Genomic DNA, 21,042 nt, shown 5'->3' with positions numbered 1-21,042 from the left:
TCAACTAACTTAGGTGCCATACCGTGGTTGACGGGCCCTAAACAAGGGTTCTAAAATTTCCTCGGGCTCTTGCAGCCTTTTTCCGCCATTGAGCATTCGCCGTTGACGCCTCCACCACAGCCTTTAGGTACGCATAAGGGGACCCTGATTTTGCTCACGCAACTGACCTCGAGACTCACACTGCGCTGCCGATGTCACGCCTGGCCTTCAATGCCATCACCACTCACGAACAAGACCTAGACTTCTACCAACGGCGACCGCACGGCCTATGCGCTCTTGAAGACTTCCTGCATGTCCATGTCTTGCGCAAACCTCGCAATCGAAAGCCACATACGATCGCGCACCCACGACGACAGGGATTGCCTTCTCCTAGACATATCCACATGTTACCCTCACCTTCACCCTCGAGGTCCCGCATGAACTGCTCTGTGAAACCAAACAGCAAAATCGTCTCGAGGGATGCAAGCTCCCAAGACCAGAGCGGAGCTTCAGCAACATAAAGCAAAAGTACACACTTCACACCGCCGTTGAGAAGAGCCGGCACTGACTTACATGCGACAACAGCTTGCAAGCTCCTATTCCGAACTACTCGAGTGAGCATCACAACACTGTGTGTCTACACACTCTTTAACACTCTCGCAGACAATTCTCGTCAAAGGAGCTCAAGAGCGTCGGGAACTACACTATAGGGAAACTCATTGGAAAGGGGTCGTTTGGCAAAGTTTACCTCGCCCGACACAATCTCATACATGGCTCCAAGGTTGGTTTCGCACGTATGAGGAGGAATCCGTCACTAAGATGGGGGCAGGTCGTCCTCAAAGCCTCGAACAAGGAGGATGGGAATCTCGCAAGGGAAATCCATCACCACCGACAGTTCATCCATCCCCATATTGCGCGGTTATATGAAGTCATAATAACAGAGACCCATGTGTGGTTGGCTTTGGAATACTGTCCTGGTATGGGTCTTGTGGATCTGTCGCGAAGCGTACTGAACATGAGCAGGCGACGAACTATACAACTACTTATGCAAAAACGGCGCGCTTCCCGTTGAGACAGTACAGAAAATCTTTACCCAGCTGGTGGGCGCCGTCGCCTACATACACAGCAAATCATGTGTCCACCGCGACCTGAAGTTGGAGAATGTCCTCCTCGACAAGCACGACAATGTCAAATTGTGCGATTTTGGCTTCACCAGAGAATATGAGGGCAAAGCGAGTTACCTGCAAACGTTCTGTGGGACGGTATGTTACAGCGCACCAGAAATGCTGAAAGGGGAGAAGTACGCAGGAGAGAAAGTCGACGTCTGGAGTTTGGGAATCATTCTCTACGCACTGCTGAAGGGAGAATTGCCATTCGACGAGGACGACGACGCGGCCACCAAGGCAAAAATACTCAAGGATGATCCTGTCTATCCCGATTCATTTCCCGAGCCGGCGAAGACGCTGATTTCCAGATTACTGTCTAAAAGACAGCTGTACAGGCCGAGTCTGTCAGACGTCCTGGCCGACCAATTTTTAGCCGACCACGCGCCTGCGCAGCAAGCCATCTTGAAATTGTCTCAACCGGCTGCTTTCTCGACACAGTTGGAGAAAGACACCTTGGAACGGATGAGAGCCGCAGGTGTTGATATAGACAAGGTTATTGAGAACGTCCTTGCGCAGAGGTGCGATGGCCTGGCAGGATGGTGGGCGCTTCTGATCGAGAAGGAGACGAGGAAGCAAGCACGGCGTGATCGGAAGCGAAGAGAAAAAGAAGCAGACATGAAACTGCTGCGGAGGCTGAGTGGTGCAAGTAGTCGTTTGGAAAGAATTGCGCCCACACTCCTCGAGGTCGACGAAGAGGGCCTAACCGGGCAGACGCAAAGACGCCGGAGTAGTAGCAGAGGGAGGACCCAGCGAAGGAGCACGCCCCAGATACTCGTCAGCGACTTACCTCAACTTCCAGAAGGAGACGTTGTGAAATCACCCGGATCGGCCACACCACCACCACCAATTGACAAGGATTCGGTCCGCTCACAGAGTGGGTCGCGCCCACCGCTTCCACCGAAAGAACGAAGCCGACGCAGCAGCACACTCCAAATAGTCTCAACCAACCCAGACTTGCTTGGGCCTATCCACGGCATTAACAAGCGGCGCGGTGGGAAGCTACGCAACCGACAATTCTTGAACCAACTCACGGCACTGAAGCATTGGTTCGTCGAGTCGACGAAAAAGGCCAAGTCACCTGTCCGAGCTAAAGGCAACAAATTGCTCAATGGCCATACTGAGAAAAATGTCGGTCAGAACTCGAAGAGTACGTCTGCACTCGACAGGACAAGCAGAAACTTTCCGCCCGTCAATTCACGCAGATCTTCCTACGGCTCGGCTTTGACGCCCGTCGTATCAAACTCAGGTCCGGTAATTGCGATCAAAACGTCCGGCCCTCGCGTTGACGGCGCGCTGGTAGGATCGCACCGCAAATCTCTCTCACCATCTCCGCTTACGCCGCGCTCGTCGTTCCACCGACACAGTTCGGCTGGCCTGCGCGGTCGCAAGTCGACTTCCTCATCCGTATCATCGGTTCGGAGCATGCCAAGACATACATCGCACAGCAAAGCGTCGAGTCAGAGCAGCAATAGTCTGGACACAATCCATAGTCCGGGCAGTCGCAGCGCGGCTCGGTCCCCACATAATTCGATCAAAGTGCTCCCAAACACGCCGACGACACATAGCTTCCCCAGCAATGTTAGAGTGGTCAGGACGCCGCGTGGGCCAGAGGCCAGTTTACAGCCGCGCCCACTATCGGGGATACAAGACGAAGGGTTGCCGAGCACGCCACACGGGTTTGGATCGGGATTGATGTTCACGAAGAGGAAGCGTAGTCCGTTCAAGGGGCCCATGCTGAATGCGGCATTCTTCTCGGCAGGGAGTGTGCCGGCCGCGTTTGGCAGCCCGGCTGTCGCCGACGCCGGGAGGAATAGGGAGGGAAGCGATGGGAAGATCAATCATGCTTTTGGGTCGTTCTTGGGCTCGGGCGCGGGCGTGGGTCGGAGGGGAAGTGGGAAAGGTAGAAGGAAGAGCCAGATCATCGAGGAAGAAGAGGAAGAACATGAAGGGCTCGGGCATGCCGCTATTGGCGAGGAAGACGAGGATGAAGAGGACGAGGTTGAAGAGGTCGATGCCTTTCAGGCCGTTGAGTTGGGCAAGGGGGAGAGGGTGCAGAGTATCACGATTTGGGATGATGGCGAGGGTGAAGAAGACGATATCGTTGCTGGGTTGAAGAATTTCAAGGTATGAAGCTATGAAAAAAGGGATAGCATGACTTTGAGTGATGTCTGATGCCACATTAAACGCAGCAGTCTGTGCCGGACTTGGGCTTGAGCCTGGGCTTGAATATGGCGTCGAGGCATCGAGCAGCATCGGGGCATCACGGTTGATGATGGGGCTTTCTTCTTCGTAATGATAATACTGTATGAATATCATGTTTTATGTCATCGAGAGATTACTAGCGACGGACACTTACGGGGACCATGTGGATCGAAACGGCAACGGGTGGAATGGAGTTGAGGTGCAATAGGTGACATGGACGGAATAGGTTTTCCTTTCTCTGTCTTCCTTGCCGAGCTCTTTTTGGGTGTCTCTCATCTTGCAGCTAGCTGTCCAATGCTGCCATACCCGAGTCGGGGGATTGTGCTTCTGACTCCGAAATGTTTCTTGCTTTTTTGCTGGCAGATGAGCGGAGGACTCTTCCTGGTGTGTTCCAACTTTTGCATTTCGCTTTCCATGCAAGAAATGCTTGCCGTCAAAAAACAGTGAGATGCTGTAACATTCTGTCGAGGCTGCATGGATCTCTGAGACAGGACGCGGTAGACGGGTGTTGTGCTGTCTTCCAGCACGATCAGGAATGTCTTCCAATAACACAATAACAATTCAACCTCTGCAAGCTCGTTCAATAGTTGCAGTTTTTCGTTGCTCATGTGTTCGATCAAGGTGTTCTGAAACTGCACCGTCAATCGCCTGACCTATGATTTCGATCCTGGTTGAGGGGCGAATGTCAAGCTCTCGCTGACACTCCGGGATCGAACCGTCAGGACAGTGTGTGTAGTGGTTCTCACCCGACGCCGATGATGGACGGTGGCGGAGCCGATGTATTGCACGTCGGCGTCGTCCGCTACATCTAAGACCTCGTGCAGATCAAGACTAGCATCATTAGTGCCAATAGTATTGACAATGCTGTTGGGTTCCTGAGCGCCAGATTGTGTGTTTGACGGCGTGGTGTGCGGTGTCTCTTGCCCTGCATCTGTTGTTAGGTCGACCGCATTTCCCTGTGGACCAAATAGTGTCTGACGTTTCTTAGGCCGCGGGCTTCGGACGTCAGCGCCAGCGCCAGCGTCATTCGTGAGGTCGACTATAGATGCGGAATATCTAGTATTGGCCATGGGTACATCAGAATGAGCTGGCCACGTAGCGGAGGTGGAAGCGATATGTTCGGTACGGGTCGAAAGGCTCGCTTTGTGGCGGTCAAAGAGCTTCGAGACGTCGATTTTAGCCAGGGATCGCTTCTTTATTTGTGATCTTCTCGGCGACTTTAGTGGTTTGGTTTCGAGGACGTCTGTATTCTCTTCGATTATTGTCTGTAAACTCACCTCCGAGTAATCTTTGGCCATAGGAATTGAGTCGACGTTCGAGGGAAGCGGGGGAGATATCTTCGCTGTCTCAAGGAGTTCTTTCATAAAAACGTCCTCGAGCTCGTCTTTGATGATAGAATCGTCTTTGTCGGTAGGGTAGAGAAACGTATCCCTACCAGAATTGTCTTGAGTATCAGGCTTGAGCTTGAGGAGGGGATCTTCTTTAGGCAGCTGCAAGACCTGTGGCTGGACATATACGGTCTCCTTAGGCTTTTCGAAGTGACGTTTCATAAGTTCTGCCGGGCTGGATGTTATCTGTATCTTTCCATTAGGCTCGCCCGAAGAAGAACCATCGTCTTTTTCGATGATGATTCCATATGGTTCACCCGTGATAGATAGTTGTATATCGATCAGTGATTGTAGGACGCCCTGGTCTGAAGAAAATGCCTCAACGCTGGGACGGAAAGATTCGTCAGGTGGAGAAGAGCTAATTTTGGTCGGGATCTCGACAGTTATTGCTCCTTTCGAGGTGGACGGAATAATCGGATCCTGCTGCGATAGATTGATCTCACCCTGGGTAATCATTCCTGATTCGGACTCGGCGATAATGATGTCGAAATGGTCGGCTAAAGCAGTGCCGTAGAGGCCAGCCACGAAAGTCTCGTAGCTCGCACCTGAGGGACCTTGACTAGGCCTTAGAACCTCGAAGTTCCTCAATAGCTTGTACGCGACAACTTCTCTGTATATTGGTAGGACATCATTGAGACACTGGTTACATAAATTAGGCTCCGTACAATAGCTCAAGGACTTCTATTCTTACCTGGCTGACAAGCACTCCAGATTCGTGCGACAGCTCTTGAATACAGTGCATTGTCTGATACAGTTTCATAGCTGCTTCTGTATCTAGAATTGCAATTGTGTCGCAGGTAACGGAGCCCCAGCTCAAAAACTATTAGGAGGTTAGCAACCTGGAACGATCTGAACTCTCGGAGTGCCCGACCTCGCCAATACCTGTATAACCTTTCCGATTCCTCGGAGCTATAGTGGATGGTTCTTCTTGCAGTTTCTCGAGCGCGGTAAATCCGTGAATGTCGCAGAGATGGGGTACAAGCCATAGGCCCGTGTCTTTGCCGAATCTCCCTTCTTGAGCGTCTTCGTAGACATTGTAGTCGATTATGGCTAAGGAGAGCGATAAGGCACTTTTCGCGATGAGCTTAAGAGACCGAAAAGCACTCTCCGTCCACGAAAGAAAAGGGGACTGAAAGTTTTCGTCGATGGAAAGATGACGGAATGCCATGGTACGAAATTCCTGACTGTCCTTCGCTGAAGGTGTCGGAATTTGAGATGAATGCAGAAATTGTCGGGCTGTGAGTCCGTGAGTAGGATCGAAAGCCCGAAATAATAGGCGAGGTCGTTGACGAGCAGACCTTCGCTTATGATTGAAGGATATCTTCAGACGAGGGTTGATCCTTGACGCCGTCGCTGGAAAATCATTGTCGGTTATGGCAAGATATTCATCTCCGCCGTCAGAGTCCGAGTCAGTTTTCCAGGTTCCGGTAGAGTCGGAGTCGATATCTGGAGTTGACGCCGAAACTGTCGTAGGTGACTGACTTTCGGCAAAGCTTGAGCTTATATATGCTGGTGACCCGCTTGGCGAAGGAGTGGCAATGATTCTCCTCCTCTTCGGAGCGCTGACTTCGACAACGACGTGGTTCCGAGCTGGAGGTGACATTGACGCCTCAGATCCTGTAGCCCACTCATCAAGTCTGGCCTTCGGTAAACGCCGCGTTAGAGAGACAGCAGAAAAACTTCCACCATGGCGAGTAGGAAGGGCGATGCCAAGGGTCGCAGCAGCTTGCTCAATGTTAAGGATCAGCACGCTAAATCTGTTTCGCACGTTAGATGCACTCATCGACAGTACATCCTGGAAAACGCCTCCTCGATCTGTCCGCTTGAGATCGGCAATTTGGGACGAGATAGCGGTCGTTCTGAGGCCGTTCCGAAACCCTTCTTGCTCTAGTCGTGTCCGATTCACAGTGTTGAATAGTTGGGTTATCTCGATATTTGTAATGTCGTAAAGTCTCTGAATAACTCCCAAGAGTTCCCGATCGCCAGGAGTCCAGACATGTTTCGGCGCGGATGCGTCTAGAGTACGAACAGTCCCTCGATGAGCCATCTTGACTTTCGCGTCGTGGAATCAGGGGCAAGAGCGAAGGTAGAGGTGGCCTGGCGGATAGAGTCTCAACCAGCGGAGAGTTGAATCGCTAAGAAAAGACATATTGAGCTCAAGCAACAGGTCTAACTGTGGTAAGTTGTCACAACCGAAGCAGTGAATGAGAAGTGAGGTCAGGCTTGAACCTGGAACAGATGAAGTGAACCGGCTGGCTGGCAGTAACTGAGGCCTGCAAGCCATATTGCGTTGTAGAGCCTCGCATGGATGCAGTTCATCGATTTGGAAAACTGGCACATGTAGTGAGATGAGTTTCAGATCGACCTGGGTGCTGCCGTCAGTTCGATATGTCCGGGGTCGGGAGAACTTTTCGCCGTATTTCGCCAAGCCCACCCTTCTGCCCGGAGCATCAATACATGTGAGGCGTGTGTGGGCGTGTTGAGGCTCTACACCTGTGGTTCCCCTACCGTTCACAGTTGTGCGGGATAATAGCGACGTCACATATTTGCTTCCGATATGCTGAGTGGCAGTGACAGGGAAAGAACTCTCGATCTCCCTTGCCACTGTCGAGATTCCAAATCATGAAGATGGAGGAAGCGGAGGCCGTCCAATTCCTCGAATCTCTGCTAGGGAAAACTTTGCATGTGACTGTGCCAGACGGTACAATAGCTCTGAACCAGCTACGTTGGCAGTTGTCTAACAGAGATAGGTCGGCTGTTCACCGGGACATTTCGATGTACGGACAACGTAAGACTATCATGAGGAAAGGCACAGGACTTAAGTCCAATGTGCTAACATACTGCAGGACAGTAACATCATCCTCTCCAATACATTCGAGGATCGCATGCCCTCTAGGGGCTCTGAGAGAGCTGCCATTGATAAGCTCAAAATCTCTGGACAGACTAGTAGAGCTGACATGACGTCGAGATTTGTCGGACTCATTGTAGTCCCGGGCAAGCAGATAGCAAAGCTAGAAGTTGAGGACAAGAGGGAGTGGCCCAGTGGACAGTCTTTATCGTTGCGAGCAAAATCATGAAACTCTTGAGCCTGGGCTGCAACATAACAAGCTCACCACTCGCTGGGTACCAAGGAGTTGTGGAGTCCCATCTTCAGTGTTGGCGTTTGAAGGCTTCGGATATGTTATCAAAGAGAATTGAAGGTCGGAAATAAAATGTTGGACGCGGTGATAAAATCGCGTGGTCGACAAAGCATTTAATTTACTGTATCGCTAAGCGAAAGACGAAGGACGCTCCGTTGCTGGCTCGGTTCAGGTGCCTGGGTTGCTATCTTGCTATGTACGTGAGATGAGATGGCCATGTGGTTGTGTTTCCGGGCAGACCACGACTGGGCGAGACTGGCCAAGCACGAAGAGAGGAGAGGACGTTTGGCGCCAAGGAAATTCTAGGCTGCTGGGTCAGCGCCGTTTGGCTCGCTTGGTACAAGTCCTCCAAGTCGATGAAGGCCCCGACAGCCCCCGGAGCTATAGAAAAACAACGGTCCGGGAGTCATTACCTGCGCAGCGCAGGCTAGTTGGCTTATTTTGCAGCAGAAAAGCATCAACCACAAAGCACCTCTTTACTCATTGTTCCTAGCTTTCCACCTACTCATTATCCTCACATCTCTTTGTCTGCATTCTGCATCTCGTGACGCCGTTGCCGACCGTCTTTCCTGCACCAGCTCGCCAGATGCTCAAGGTTAGTCCCGCTCTTATCCTGCCCTCCCGGTGGTGACGCAACATTGTTTCACCGCAAGGCTCCATGCGACATCTGGGTCCCCTGGGTCGGACTGGCGTGGCTTCTCCGCTGAAACCGCTCAATACCAAATCCAATGATATCTAGCTCTTCAGCTGCTAACAATCTGCTTGATTTTATTGCAGGCGAGATAGAGGCACGCCTCGACCGAACCAGAGCATACTGAGAAAACCCTTGCCGCGTATCCCTACCACCGTATGAATCGAACAGACCGCTTCAACGACATCTTTCCTCGTATCTACACCTCTTTGCGAGACGAATTCACCTGAGCATACGACACGTGTGCTCCTTCCCGAGTGCACAGTTATCCAGCCGCCAAAACGCATTCCTCAAAGCGGCTGCTTATCTCACTCCTCAAACCTCCCTGAACCTGCTACGACCGCCCGTACCGCTTTCTCCATCACGCCACTCGTTTTAAGCTCGCGACTATTCAATGGGCCAACAACAGTCAAAGAGTAGCGATGGAAGCAGAACACCTCTGAAAAGCGGTTCTTCCTCGAATCTAGTCCCAGACGGATTGCAGCAATACCCCTCCATATCTAAGTCTGATACGAAGGAAAGCACTTCGAGGTCTATACGATCTTCGATCAGGAGCAAGATCAAGAGCTCATCGGAGGACAAGACTAATGACAGCCCAAGAGCTTCGGGCTCTGCTTTAACCGGAATCGATGAATCAAACAATGACAGAGGAGATGCTGCTTCGGTTGCCAGTGGCCGTTCGGGTTCATCCAGGGTGACCAGAGAGAGGATCACAAATGCACCGGTGGTAGAATCTCCGACCTCGCCGACAGACGCTGAAGATGAGGCTCCGTCGCCAGGAACTGCGACGCCGGCACGTCCGCCATCACCGACCTCCAAGTCTGTAGGCAAAGGCCACAAGTCAGTAGACCGTGCCCAACGGACGGGAGAAGTAGGTGCCGTCTCTGATGAGGGACCTCACCAGGCGCACCATCATTCGTCTACACAAAAGGCGGGGGACTCGATCTTGGTCAAGCGCGAAAACCAAATAAATCCCCGGGCTCCAGAGACAAAGGCTTCTTTGCGAGCCAAATTAGCAGAACTGCCTGGCGCATCACCTGGTGGAGGGATGGGAATTGGAGACGTCAATGATATGGACCTTGACGACATGATCTCCCGCCTTCTGGATGCTGGTTACACTACCAAGGTTACGAAAGCCGTCTGTCTCAAAAATGCAGAAATCACCGCGATTTGTGCCGCCGTGCGGGAAGTGCTCCTGTCTCAACCAGCATTACTGGAATTGAATGCTCCTGTTAAAATCGTGGGCGACATCCACGGCCAGTACAATGACCTCATCCGTCTGTTCGAGATGTGCGGGTTCCCGCCGAATGCAAATTTCCTCTTTCTTGGGGACTATGTCGATCGTGGAAAGCAATCTCTCGAGACGATTCTTCTACTCTTCTGCTACAAACTGAAGTATCCGGAAAACTTTTTCATTCTGCGAGGTAATCATGAATGCGCAAACGTCACTCGTGTATACGGATTTTACGACGAATGCAAACGAAGGTGCAATATCAAGATCTGGAAGACATTTATCGACACGTTCAACTGCTTGCCAATTGCTGCAATTGTGGCGGACAAGATTTTCTGCGTCCATGGCGGATTATCGCCTAGTCTGTCTCACATGGACGATATTCGTCAGATAGCCAGGCCTACCGATGTTCCAGACTACGGCTTGCTCAATGATCTATTGTGGAGTGATCCAGCAGATATGGACCAAGACTGGGACTCTAATGAACGTGGCGTGAGCTATTGCTTTGGAAAGAAAGTGATAGTCGATTTTCTTGCACGACACGACTTCGACTTGGTTTGTCGAGCACATATGGTGGTTGAAGACGGTTACGAGTTCTTCAATGACAGACTGCTCGTCACGGTGTTCTCTGCCCCGAATGTAAGTCAATCGCCCCGTGGACCGCATATCATGCTAATCTTCCTAGTACTGTGGCGAGTTCGACAATTGGGGTGCCGTGATGTCGGTCTCCAGTAACCTCTTGTGCAGTTTTGAACTTTTGAAACCCTTGGATTCGAGTGCTCTCAAGAGCCACATCAAGAGAGGCAGAAATGCTCGACAGAACATGCTCAACAGTCCGGTACGTTATTCCACTCACTCTGTTAGTGGTCGAAGCTAATGATGTTGTAGCCCGCACAAGTATCGGCTCAGAGTTTCTGAGCCGATCCTTCTTCGTGAGACAGGACAATGTGATGGTGGTCTTCAGCGGGACAGCTTGACCTCGGTTGCTGTCCGTACGATTGACCTCAGTGAACTCGGTTGCAGGGGCAAGCCCATGAGCCAACCCTTTCCGGAGACGCAGCCGAGGTCGCCATTGGGAATGCATCTCTGTGACACGCTACGAACTCCTCAGCCTTACGCCACAGGCGTTGCACCGGCGTTGGCCCAGGATTATGATCTTACCCGGATGAAGAGCTGCATTGGTGCATCTCGAAAGCGTACATTTCTCAAAAGCTTAGAGTAAGGGGAATCACAGCGTCCGAAAGACGAGCAGGAATAAGGATACGTCTTTGAAAGGCATCGTCTTGACCCTTTGAGTGAGGATTGAAGACCGCGAACAGGAAACGCAACGATGGACAAGATTGATGACGAGGACAAGTGACGTGGCGACAATGGGAGAGCGCGATTCACTTCTAACTGTACCGAATACTTTGTTTGAATGTTTTACAGAAGAATCCATCCTCTTGCCAAGGCCCAGGTTCCAAGCCTGAGACATGCTCCCACTTGGAAAAGCGAAGCAGTAAATTGTCAGAGTAAACGCGCCAGAACGGAGGGTTGGTCATGAAACAGCCGGTACTGGAAGCTCTGAAAATCGAGCTGGCCGAAAATCCGCTGGTGGAAGAACCAAAAGTGGTGAGCAGTGATTTTAATAGGCGGTGCTAATAAATAGCTACGCGAGAGGCGGGCGGCGCGTCGCGTGGGAGGAAAGATTTGGGTGATGGAGTCCAATGCTTGGAAACTGCACTCGTACCGTAGCCATACTGTGCAGCAAGTCATCTCCACCTGCAACGGAGAAGCAACCAGCTATACCATCTGCACCGCACCCAAACCATTTACTTCTTTCCATGCCGGCTTCATATTGCCGTTCGTTTCATCTCGAAGTACTAGTACTCTACAGTTGATCTCGAAGCCTCTGCCTTTCTCGTCTTCAATACCACGGCACCCCCAACTCACTGGCCTCTCTAAGTCCTACATCTTTGCCGACCCAGCTACCGTCTGCTGCTGCATACTCCGATCGTCCACTCTCACCGTTGTCGATCACTGTCTTTGTTTGAAAGCTCTGCACATCTGACAACCACCAAACCATAGACCCTTCAGATTTACAATACTGACCTGGCGATTTTGACTGTCTTCAACACGTTGGCCTGCAAGGCCACTCACCAATGCAATCATGAAGGCCGGTCCACTTCTCATAACATGGCACAACGATAATCAGCCCATCTACTCTGTCCACTTTGACCCTCGCGGAAAAGGCAGACTGGCAACTGCTGGAAAGTGAGTCTGCTGCGGACAAAGTTAAAATGCCCTGCTAACCATTCTACCAGTGATAACAATGTCCGAGTATGCACATAAACCACCACCTTCGGAAGTCCCGCTAACATTTGGCAAAGTTATGGAGCATTGAAGCTCAAGGAGAAGAGCGAAAAGTTACATACCTCTCGACACTCACAAGACATACTCAGCCTGTAAATGTCGTCCGATTCTGTCCCAGAGGTGAGTACGGGTGATAACACTTGGATATATCTTTGCTCATACAATTACAGGGGAAATGCTAGCCTCAGCCGGAGATGATGGCAATGTCCTCCTTTGGGTCCCCTCCGAGTCAGCAATAACGACCCTGACCGAAGAACACGCCGATGACAAGGAAACATGGAGAATAAAGCATATGTGCCGGACATCCAGCGGAGCTGAAATATACGACTTGGCTTGGTCTCCTGATGGTCAATATTTCATCACTGGCGGAGTTGACAATACTGCCAGGATTTTCAATGCACATACTGGTATGCAGTTGATTCATAGCCTACGGAAGCAAGTGCTGACTCTTCTAGGTGCTATGATACGCCAGATCGCAGAGCACAACCACTTCGTACAGGGAGTGGCCTGGGATCCTCTCAACGAGTTTGTTGCTACGCAGTCGTCAGACCGCTCGGTGCACATATATGCTCTGAAGCTCAAGGACGGGACACCAACACTCTCTACACATGGTAAATTCAACAAAGTGGACCTACCTGCTCGACGAATATCTTCGAACAGTCCGGCTCCTGCAGATCTACCACATCGATCATCGAGCGCAAACGCAAACAATCTATCCATTGCCTCTCCAGCACCTTCAAACCCCGGCACGCCTCTTACTACACCACTTCCGATGGATCCGCCTATGATCACTTCCAGCCGACGCTCGTCCTTCGGCTCGTCACCATCGTTCCGCCGATCTGCTTCTCCTGCACCCTCGCTGCCATTGCCTGCCGTGAGGCCAGAAATCTCCTCACCCAGTCTCAATGCAGCCATGGGATTAGCAGTCAAAAACACAAACATATATCACAACGAAACGTTAACCTCTTTTTTCCGACGACTCTCATTCTCTCCAGATGGAAGCTTACTGTTCACTCCCGCCGGACACTACAAGCAAGCATTTCCAAGTACGGGCGATCCGACAAAGCCCAGTGAAGACATCTCGAATACTGTCTACATATATACGCGAGCTGGCTTCAACAAGCCTCCTGTCGCACATCTGCCTGGCCACAAGAAACCGTCCGTCGCTGTCAAATGTTCTCCTATTCTCTACACCCTCCGCTCAACCACCAAACCAACCAACCACATCACTATTGACACATCCTCGGCCAGTGAAGAGATCCCCCTGTTGCCTGAGGCTATTACAGCGCCGACACCTTCGTCGATCATGGAACCGCCATCCCTCTCGTCTGCAACATCTGTCCCTGAGCCAATGTCAGCACCTTCACCGAGAACCGTAACAGATTCAGACCCCATCAACCCTTCACCAACTCCTGCTTTCGCCTTGCCATATCGAATGGTCTATGCTGTGGCTACTCAGGACGCCGTCTTTGTCTATGATACTCAACAAATGACGCCTCTCTGCGTCGTTAGCAATCTTCATTATGCAACGTTCTCGGACTTGACGTGGTAAGCCAGATAAAATCGGAGGTAGAATCTGTCACTAACATCCAACAGGTCGAATGATGGCCTGACATTGCTTATGTCCTCAACCGATGGATATTGCTCCACACTGGCTTTTTCACCTGGTGAACTCGGACAGGTCTATACTGGACCTCATCCAACCTACAACCACCCTGTTGTCTCAACATCCATTCCCCTTCCGACATCATCAGCCAATTCTACTCCCATGCCAACACCTACAGCAACAGCATCTCCTTCATTGATCAAAGCATCTCCAGTCCCTATACCGCCATCTCATCAATCTCCTGCTCCATTTATTATTCGCCCCGGAAGTCCAGCCAGATCGAATTCTCAGTCTTCAATAGCAACGATGGCCTCGATACAGACTACTGGGCTCCAAAACAACCCGACCCCTACTATGGGCCATGTGCCTCTGGTGACAGCTGCTAACTCAGGCCCACCTGTCGCCATACCACCGATGTCAACTCCACCACAAACTCCAGCAAGTGTGCATGGTGGTCATCATTCCGCCGCAAGCTCTATAAGTGGCAGTGTACTAGGCAAGAGGGACGTGGGAGCAACGAGTGAAAGTGAGAAGGAAGAGAGCAAAACTAAGAAGAGAAGAATAGCGCCGACTCTTGTTGGACCTTCGGGTTCAGCAGAACCTTCAAAAGAAGACGAGAGGTCTTAGGCGCAGGTTCGGGTTCCTTTTGTCTTGAAAGGTGGAATTATTCCATTGTATTATGCCCAATTTGCCCAATACGGCTATTTATCTTCGAGCATGGCGTTGGGATTGCAAACAGAGGTTGGCCACTATGGGCCGCGGGAAGGTCGGTCTTTGTTATCTTTAAAGGACAAAGCTCTCAGAAAATGAAGCAGTGCGCAACGTAACAGACATATCGACTGAATTGTCGAACAACGCCGCATATCTCCAACCCTGATGGTCATTATCTCGTTACACTGAGCTACTTTAGCCCTCCCATGCCCTCAGTTCCTCCGTAGAGAGTAGTACTGTGGTACTTTAGGCATAAGTGTTCACGTGATCTCGCGTTGGCCGCTAGACGTCGTCACCACTATGGAACGAGAAAGGCATGTCGCAAAATGTTACCACGACTGTGGCTCTTCTCAATTCCTCTCAGAGCATCTTCGTTATGCCTCAACAAGGATCGGAAATATCGCCATGATCCTTCCGCAATTTCGATACCCCACCGCAGACTGCGCCGACCTCGCTAATGCTCGACTCTCACCATGGGTGTAACCGGGCTATGGACCGTTGTCGCACCCACTGCGCGACCAACCCAGTTGGCTTCCCTCAATCGAAAACGCCTCGCGGTCGACGCCTCGATTTGGATCTACCAGTTTCTCAAAGCCGTCCGGGACAAAGAAGGCAACGCCCTGCGTAACAGCCATGTCGTCGGTTTCTTCCGCCGCATCTGCAAATTGTTGTACTTCGGCATCAAGCCGGTCTTTGTGTTCGACGGAGGCGCACCCATCCTCAAGCGGGAGACGATTCGGAAACGTGCCCGGCGGAGGGAAGGCAGACGGGAAGATGCGGCCCGGACAGCGGGGAAGTTGCTCGCCGTCCAGGTGGCTCGGGCGGCGGAGGAGGAAGAGAAGAGAAGACGCGCCAGACCGAGGACACCGGAAGGAGAGCAAGATGAGATAGCGGACGATCAGGAGCTGGTGTATGTCGACGAGCTGGGGCTGTCGGCGCGAGAGAGACAGGCTGGGCGCGGCGAGAAGTTCAAGAAGAAAGACCAATACCACTTGCCTGATCTGGACGTGAGCATTGCGGACATGGGGGCCCCTAACGACCCTCGTATCATGTCGCAGGCGGAGTTGGAAGAGTATGCACGGCAATTTCACAGTGGCGAGGACGTGAACCTGTATGACTTCAGCAAGATTGATTTTGAAAGTCCGTTCTTCTTGTCCCTGCCGGCGGGTGATCGGTATAATATTCTCAATGCCGCGAGGCTGAGGAGCAGGTTGAGGATGGGTTATAGCAAGGAGCAGCTCGACGGGATGTTTCCGGACCGGATGGCCTTCTCAAAGTTCCAGATCGAAAGGGTCAAGGAGCGGAATGAATTGACTCAGAGGCTCATGGGGATCAATGGGATGAGTGAAGGGGACTGGTTGATGCAGGGAGGTGGGAGGATTGCTGGGGAGAAGGGGAAAGAGTATATACTTGTCAAGAATGATGGCGTGGAAGGAGGATGGGCGCTGGGTGTGGTGAGCGATAAGAAGGGGAGTCAGAGGGAGAATGCGATTGATTTGGAGGAGCGTGAGGATGCCGAAGAGGACACGATGGACGAGGAAGCCAATGAAGATTTTGAGGACGTGGCGATCGAAGGGTTGAATCGAATACCTAAAGTGTGGGCAAAGAAGAGGAAAGCTAGGGAGTATGATCGTGACATGGGATATGACGATGCCGTGGAGGAGATTGCGAAGAAGAGGAAGGCTGTGTATGAGGCGAGAAGGGCGGCAGGCACGAGTCGTGCTGAAGTCATACGAGTGGTACCGAATGCAGAGGCCAAGGAGGCGAATGACGACGCGCTGTTCGTGCCCGAGGACAACGCTGATGATGAAGATATCGATGAGCTCTTTGAAGATGTTCTGCCTGTGGAGATTGCGCGGCCAGAAGAAGACGACGATTTACAACGAGCAATTGCTATGTCTCTGGAGGAGCCATCCGTTGATCAAGATGCAGGTGGGTTTGTCCCTGAACAAGCCGTACATGAAAAACCAGGGCCGGTCGATGAGGACGAAGGGTTCGATCTACAGGCAGCCTTTGCAGAGTCGAGAATGTCGAAGCATAAGGCGAAGACAAACGTAAGACCACGCAGTCCTTCCGCGAAGCCAGATGTTGCAACTCCGAAATTCGACGGTCCATTGCCGTTCGAATCCATCAATCTAGGGCAGTCGCTATTGGGCAAGAAGAAGTCGAAGAAGATCGAAGAGGACTTATCCGGCGGGTTTGACCGAGGCCTAGGAGAAGATGCCTTTCGCAAAGAAAGACCTCCGCAGCCCATGCCAGCCTGGTTCAACGCTGCTCCAAGCACGAAAGATCTCAAACATGCTCCAGAACCTGAACGGGGTTCTCGGCATGATGAGTACGCAAGGGACGATGCGGCTGGAAGAGAGACGATCCGCAGACACGAAACCAAAGAGGTCATCGATCTAGAGGCTGAAGACGAGCAGGGCAAGGAGGGTCGTCCGATCGAGATCGAAGAAGGTGATGAGGAAGACGTCCTTGAAATACCAGAACCATCTCAAGATATCACTACCGAGCCCGAGATACCAGAAGTAGAAGTGCCTACGGTCAACGCAGAAGAGGAAGCACAGCGGCAGGAACGCGACGCCAAGCGCGAGCGACGCTATGAAATGGCTCGTCAAATTGCGGCAGAGAATGACACCGATGAGATGCTTATGGACGATGTCGCCGAAAAGGCACAGGCTGAACCGCCTCAGCCATCAAATGTGCCTGATTTCAATCCTGCCCCAGCCACATCTTTATCGAAGCCAGACACAGTAGAGGCAGCAGGGGCAGCAGGGAGTGATTATGAGGAGGTAGAATGGAGCGAGTCCGATCACGAACAGCCCACGACCCCCGGATCCCTCGGCACCATCGACGATGAGACGTCTGAAAACAAAGCACCACAAACCGCGACGCCGACGCCTCCTGCGGAGGAAGACGACGACGAAGGTGAAGCTTTCGAAGACGTACAGATGTCCACTCCTCCCGCCGCGCCTGCTGACCAAGAGTACCTCGCCACAGAGAAGCCCATGGTTGACGCGCTAGAAGACCACCTCCTCGACGAAGCCAATGACGCACAACCACAACCGGCCATCCCCGAAGAAGAATTTGAATACCTCTCCGAATCGGAAGAAGAATTGATGAGACAACTTGCGGTCGAAGCCGAAGAGCATGCACGATTCGCCTCGTCTCTCAACAACCAAAGGACCTCCGAACAAGCGATTCGAGACTACGAGAATGAACTCAAACAACTGCGCAACCAGCAGAAAAAAGACCGTCGTGACGCCGACGAGGTCACACAGGTCATGGTCCAGGAGTGCCAAGCGCTACTCCGGTTATTTGGTCTTCCTTACATCACCGCACCCATGGAAGCCGAAGCCCAGTGCGCCGAGCTCGTGCATTTAGGGCTGGTCGACGGTATCGTCACGGACGACTCGGATATCTTCTTGTTCGGCGGCACGCGGATATACAAGAACATGTTCAACGCGGCCAAGTATGTCGAGTGCTACCTTGCAAGTGAGCTAGAAAAGGAATTCCTCCTGGACCGGCGGAGGCTGATCCGCTTTGCGCACCTCCTGGGTAGTGATTACACCGAGGGTATACCCGGTGTCGGACCCGTCACTGCGTTGGAGATCCTCACCGACTTCGACACGTTAACTGAGTTCAAAGAGTGGTGTAGTCGGGTTCAACTGGGACGGCCACAGGATCTGGAAAATCAGCTCACGACGCCGTTCCGTCGGAAGTTCAGAAACACGGTGCAAAAGCGGCTGTTTTTGCCGCCAGGTTTTCCGGATATGAGAGTTGATGAAGCGTATCTCCATCCTGAGGTCGATTCGAATCCGGAGCCGTTCCAGTGGGGCGTGCCAGATCTGGATAAGTTGAGAAGTTTCCTAATGGCGACGATCGGATGGAGTCAGGAGCGAACGGACGAGGTGCTTGTTCCTGTGATTCGGGATATGAACAAGCGTGAGGTTGAAGGGACGCAGAGTAATATCACGAGGTTTTTTAGCGGCGGAGTCGGTGTTGGTGGGAGGGCGAACGCTGCTGGAGGAAGTGGACTGGCGATGGGTGGTGAAGGGCCTGGCAATGCGGGTATTGAGGGCATGGCGCCGAGGAATAGGACAGGGAAGGAGTCGGGGCGCATGGAGAATGCCTTCAAGAGGTTGAGAGGGGAGGCGGTTAAGCGAAGGAAGGGAGAGGAGTTTGAGCAGGGAGGAGAAGATAATGACGCCGAGGTTGAAGAGCCAACGTCCGTGGAAGATGAGGGTGTTGAGAGCGAAGGGCCGGTCAAGACAAGCAAAAGAAAGGTGCCTTCCCGGTCGAGGAGGGCTCAGAAAGCCAATGAACAGAAGAACGGGGATGCTGACGAGACTCAAATTGGAGAGGTCGAGCTCGATGACGATGACAACGGCGATCTCGTCGAGGACGAGGCACCGAGTAAGAAGGCCAAGCCCAAAGCGAAGGGCAAATCGAGAACGACAAGGACGAAAAATCGTTGAGACAAATGGTTGGTTGTGCCAACTGAAATATATCTTGCGTGTTCCAGCACCGAGTTTGTCGTTCAAAGAACGTGAAAAGCCTGGTTAACTCGATGTGTGATGCTCAGAATGAAGCCGAAAAGGAAGGACATTTAGTGTAGGTCATGATGTCTTCGGCACTGTCGGCACAAACAAAATGCAACCAGATCCGCCAGGGGCTGTGTCTATGCTACCTTGAGATATTTCTGGAATATAGGATTACTATCTCCAGGCATGTGCAAGGCCATCATTGTGTGCTTATACATCTGCGGTCGGTCAGGTCAAGGTTCACTTACGGGAACAGTAACGGCTGGCATACCTGTCCTGCAGAGACATTGTTCGACTCCTTCTCGGCTTCGTTGCCAACCAGGTGCTTGAGGGGCTGCAGGTGAGGCAGATTAGCTTGGTTTGGTCGGTAGTGAAAGGGAAAAGCTGTCGTACATCAATAGTAGATTCCCAGTTGGCCGAGAAAAAGAATGGTACTGAAATCCTCTCCTCCCCTGTGTGGTTGATCACACGGTGTTTGGTAGAGATGTACAGATTATTCGTGAGCCTGTTCAGACTCTTGTCAGTTACCTGTCAAGAGCAGATCCTTAGGAAAAGTCCTCACCGTTGCAGCTGGTCGCCGACATTGACGACGTAGGTGCCCTCGATGGGTGGGGCCGAGATCCATTGGCCATCGCGGTTGAGAACTTCCAGTGCTCTGACCTTACCCGGTGCGAGGAATGTCAGGACTGGCCGCCACGTCCACAGTCAGCATGACAACATCAAACTCGCGTCAGTCGCAGTGTGCTTACACTCGTTGTCTGTATGAGGGTCCAGCCCAAGTTTTGTACTCGTAGGCTCCATGGGAGGATAATGAGCCACCACGGCGGAGCAGCCAGGGTGCGTCAGATAAGGATCGAAAGAGCCCTCGTCCAGGCCCAGAGACAAGGCAATATTCCGGGCCATCACACGTCCGAGGTCTCGTACCTTGCTGAAGTACTGGGACAAGTGCTCTTCGAAGCCTGGCAGTTGTTTCGGCCAGACGTTGCTTCCTTTCATGTACGGATCACAGCAGTCGTATGCAGGGTCATCGTTGAGCTTGGCGTCGAGGCCCCAGTCGAAAGCTTCGTTGGCGTCTGATGGCGTCAATCGACCATCACAGCATGATAGACGCTCATGCATGGTTTGTAATACTCACTGGCCAACCCATCGACATCCGGCTTCCCGCTGCCGTACATAGGCGTATACCCACGATAGTTATCCTGGTTGTTGATGAAGAGTTCCATTTTCTCGTCGAAGGAGAGTTCGAAGAATCGCTTGGCCCATCCGAACGTCTTGTCCATCATTTCACTCGGCACGCCGTGGCCTTTGGCGTAGAACTGCAAATCATCAGAAGGTTGTATCCATGGGCGGGAGGAGAAGTCAATCGAATGGGAAAGGACATACGAAGCCCACGCGAATGCACGCATCCCGGACTTGATCTGCCACTGCCTGGCGGTGCTTCAGATCTGGAGAGAATATGCCTGAGATGTCGACGATTGGGATGTCCTGGAAATCGCCGGCGATGGCGTCTCTGGATTTCTCCTCCGTACCGAAGTAGCCGTTAGCTTTGTTGGGGTCGCCCCAAGTTGCAATCTGTTCACCCCGGACCAGGGGCATGATGGTTGCCGATAGTAGAGAGATCTAACAGCGTCGCTAGAGAGTTTGCAGAGCCTGTCAGGAAATGTGGGATCTTGCGCGGCGATGGTTGATATAGTATGTATCTTCCCACAGAGTGGTAGTTTGGTTCAGGAATTGGGCTGATAAGGGCTCACGCGCAACTCCGCTTCGCGATGTGATACGAAACTCTTAAGCCGTTGCTGGGAACATCCACCTCTGGCGTGTTGCCAATACAAATCTGTCCTTCGCAATCCCACTGCTAAGGGCACCTTTGGCCAATGAGACGCTCTTTTTTTGGCTACTGCTTGATTCGTTCGACTCCTGGGCAGGGGCAGCTTCGTATCGGTGAATGAGCCTGCCATAACCACTTGCAGACACTATCGATGCTGTGCCAGCCTCTTTCGTCCACGTCGCGGTGATGACGATGATGCCCGTC

At 52.1% G+C, this 21,042-nt stretch overlaps 7 protein-coding genes across 12 annotated transcripts; 5 read left to right on the top strand and 2 right to left on the bottom strand.

Moving 5' to 3' along the window:
* Positions 1 to 104: 104 nt before the first annotated feature.
* PV05_02006 lies at positions 105 to 3,562 on the top strand. 5 transcript variants are annotated; one of them, XM_013467074.1, is made up of 5 exons: positions 105 to 507; positions 565 to 593; positions 643 to 760; positions 809 to 956; positions 1,003 to 3,562. In XM_013467074.1, exons 1-5 carry the CDS (start codon positions 460 to 462, stop codon positions 3,273 to 3,275), a joined length of 2,616 nt encoding a protein of 871 aa, XP_013322528.1. In that variant the 5' UTR covers positions 105 to 459; the 3' UTR covers positions 3,276 to 3,562. The 5 variants fall into 5 exon arrangements, with proteins under 5 accessions (XP_013322528.1, XP_013322529.1, XP_013322526.1 ...); XM_013467075.1 differs by having other exon boundaries at positions 643 to 956; XM_013467072.1 differs by having other exon boundaries at positions 105 to 593.
* On the bottom strand, positions 3,392 to 7,359 carry PV05_02005. 2 transcript variants are annotated; one of them, XM_013467069.1, is made up of 4 exons: positions 5,607 to 7,359; positions 5,427 to 5,555; positions 4,625 to 5,374; positions 3,392 to 4,553 (listed from the first exon to the last, which is right to left on the bottom strand). In XM_013467069.1, exons 1-4 carry the CDS (start codon positions 6,780 to 6,782, stop codon positions 4,524 to 4,526), a joined length of 2,085 nt encoding a protein of 694 aa, XP_013322523.1. In that variant the 5' UTR covers positions 6,783 to 7,359; the 3' UTR covers positions 3,392 to 4,523. The 2 variants fall into 2 exon arrangements, with proteins under 2 accessions (XP_013322523.1, XP_013322524.1); XM_013467070.1 differs by having other exon boundaries at positions 3,392 to 5,374.
* Positions 7,228 to 8,028, top strand: PV05_02004 (uncharacterized protein). The gene is made up of 3 exons (XM_013467068.1): positions 7,228 to 7,436; positions 7,486 to 7,523; positions 7,582 to 8,028. The coding sequence occupies exons 1-3, from the start codon at positions 7,358 to 7,360 to the stop codon at positions 7,810 to 7,812; spliced, it is 348 nt and encodes a 115-aa protein (XP_013322522.1). The 5' UTR covers positions 7,228 to 7,357; the 3' UTR covers positions 7,813 to 8,028.
* Positions 8,029 to 8,324: 296 nt separating this feature from the next.
* Positions 8,325 to 11,377, top strand: PV05_02003 (uncharacterized protein). Its single transcript, XM_013467067.1, has 4 exons — positions 8,325 to 8,470; positions 8,653 to 10,436; positions 10,483 to 10,635; positions 10,686 to 11,377. Exons 2-4 carry the CDS (start codon positions 8,961 to 8,963, stop codon positions 10,713 to 10,715), a joined length of 1,659 nt encoding a protein of 552 aa, XP_013322521.1. The 5' UTR covers positions 8,325 to 8,470; positions 8,653 to 8,960; the 3' UTR covers positions 10,716 to 11,377.
* Positions 11,378 to 11,564: 187 nt separating this feature from the next.
* On the top strand, positions 11,565 to 14,585 carry PV05_02002 (uncharacterized protein). The gene is made up of 6 exons (XM_013467066.1): positions 11,565 to 12,050; positions 12,101 to 12,116; positions 12,167 to 12,269; positions 12,320 to 12,556; positions 12,605 to 13,697; positions 13,746 to 14,585. The coding sequence occupies exons 1-6, from the start codon at positions 11,947 to 11,949 to the stop codon at positions 14,380 to 14,382; spliced, it is 2,190 nt and encodes a 729-aa protein (XP_013322520.1). The 5' UTR covers positions 11,565 to 11,946; the 3' UTR covers positions 14,383 to 14,585.
* A 213-nt stretch (positions 14,586 to 14,798) lies between these two features.
* PV05_02001 (uncharacterized protein) lies at positions 14,799 to 19,454 on the top strand. The gene has a single exon (XM_013467065.1). The coding sequence runs from the start codon at positions 14,940 to 14,942 to the stop codon at positions 18,942 to 18,944; it is 4,005 nt and encodes a 1,334-aa protein (XP_013322519.1). The 5' UTR covers positions 14,799 to 14,939; the 3' UTR covers positions 18,945 to 19,454.
* PV05_02000 (uncharacterized protein) lies at positions 19,148 to 20,606 on the bottom strand (the record flags this gene model as incomplete). Its single annotated transcript, XM_013467064.1, has 7 exons — positions 19,148 to 19,228; positions 19,282 to 19,344; positions 19,404 to 19,515; positions 19,573 to 19,696; positions 19,760 to 20,083; positions 20,146 to 20,326; positions 20,394 to 20,606. 7 exons carry the CDS (start codon positions 20,604 to 20,606, stop codon positions 19,148 to 19,150), a joined length of 1,098 nt encoding a protein of 365 aa, XP_013322518.1.
* Positions 20,607 to 21,042: the final 436 nt, after the last annotated feature.

This window comes from Exophiala xenobiotica (assembly GCF_000835505.1).
Source record: "Exophiala xenobiotica strain CBS 118157 unplaced genomic scaffold supercont1.1, whole genome shotgun sequence".
Taxonomy (NCBI): domain Eukaryota; kingdom Fungi; phylum Ascomycota; class Eurotiomycetes; order Chaetothyriales; family Herpotrichiellaceae; genus Exophiala; species Exophiala xenobiotica.
This window is presented reverse-complemented; position numbering and strand designations above follow the sequence as displayed.

Coding starts and splice junctions, on each gene's coding strand:
- PV05_02006 (XM_013467075.1), top strand. CDS start 460: ATGCAAGCTCCCAAGACCAGAGCGGAGCTTCAGCAACATAAAGCAAAA. Junction 594..642: donor TCCTATTCCGAACTACTCGA/GTGAGCATCACA, acceptor ACACTCTCGCAG/ACAATTCTCGTCAAAGGAGC. Junction 957..1,002: donor GGCTTTGGAATACTGTCCTG/GTATGGGTCTTG, acceptor GAACATGAGCAG/GCGACGAACTATACAACTAC.
- PV05_02005 (XM_013467070.1), bottom strand. CDS start 6,782: ATGGCTCATCGAGGGACTGTTCGTACTCTAGACGCATCCGCGCCGAAA. Junction 5,556..5,606: donor GTTATACAGGTATTGGCGAG/GTCGGGCACTCC, acceptor ACCTCCTAATAG/TTTTTGAGCTGGGGCTCCGT. Junction 5,375..5,426: donor CTGGAGTGCTTGTCAGCCAG/GTAAGAATAGAA, acceptor TTATGTAACCAG/TGTCTCAATGATGTCCTACC.
- PV05_02004 (XM_013467068.1), top strand. CDS start 7,358: ATGAAGATGGAGGAAGCGGAGGCCGTCCAATTCCTCGAATCTCTGCTA. Junction 7,437..7,485: donor GCATGTGACTGTGCCAGACG/GTACAATAGCTC, acceptor TAACAGAGATAG/GTCGGCTGTTCACCGGGACA. Junction 7,524..7,581: donor CATTTCGATGTACGGACAAC/GTAAGACTATCA, acceptor AACATACTGCAG/GACAGTAACATCATCCTCTC.
- PV05_02003 (XM_013467067.1), top strand. CDS start 8,961: ATGGGCCAACAACAGTCAAAGAGTAGCGATGGAAGCAGAACACCTCTG. Junction 10,437..10,482: donor CGGTGTTCTCTGCCCCGAAT/GTAAGTCAATCG, acceptor TAATCTTCCTAG/TACTGTGGCGAGTTCGACAA. Junction 10,636..10,685: donor AGAACATGCTCAACAGTCCG/GTACGTTATTCC, acceptor ATGATGTTGTAG/CCCGCACAAGTATCGGCTCA.
- PV05_02002 (XM_013467066.1), top strand. CDS start 11,947: ATGAAGGCCGGTCCACTTCTCATAACATGGCACAACGATAATCAGCCC. Junction 12,557..12,604: donor GATTTTCAATGCACATACTG/GTATGCAGTTGA, acceptor TGACTCTTCTAG/GTGCTATGATACGCCAGATC. Junction 13,698..13,745: donor ACGTTCTCGGACTTGACGTG/GTAAGCCAGATA, acceptor AACATCCAACAG/GTCGAATGATGGCCTGACAT.
- PV05_02001 (XM_013467065.1), top strand. CDS start 14,940: ATGGGTGTAACCGGGCTATGGACCGTTGTCGCACCCACTGCGCGACCA.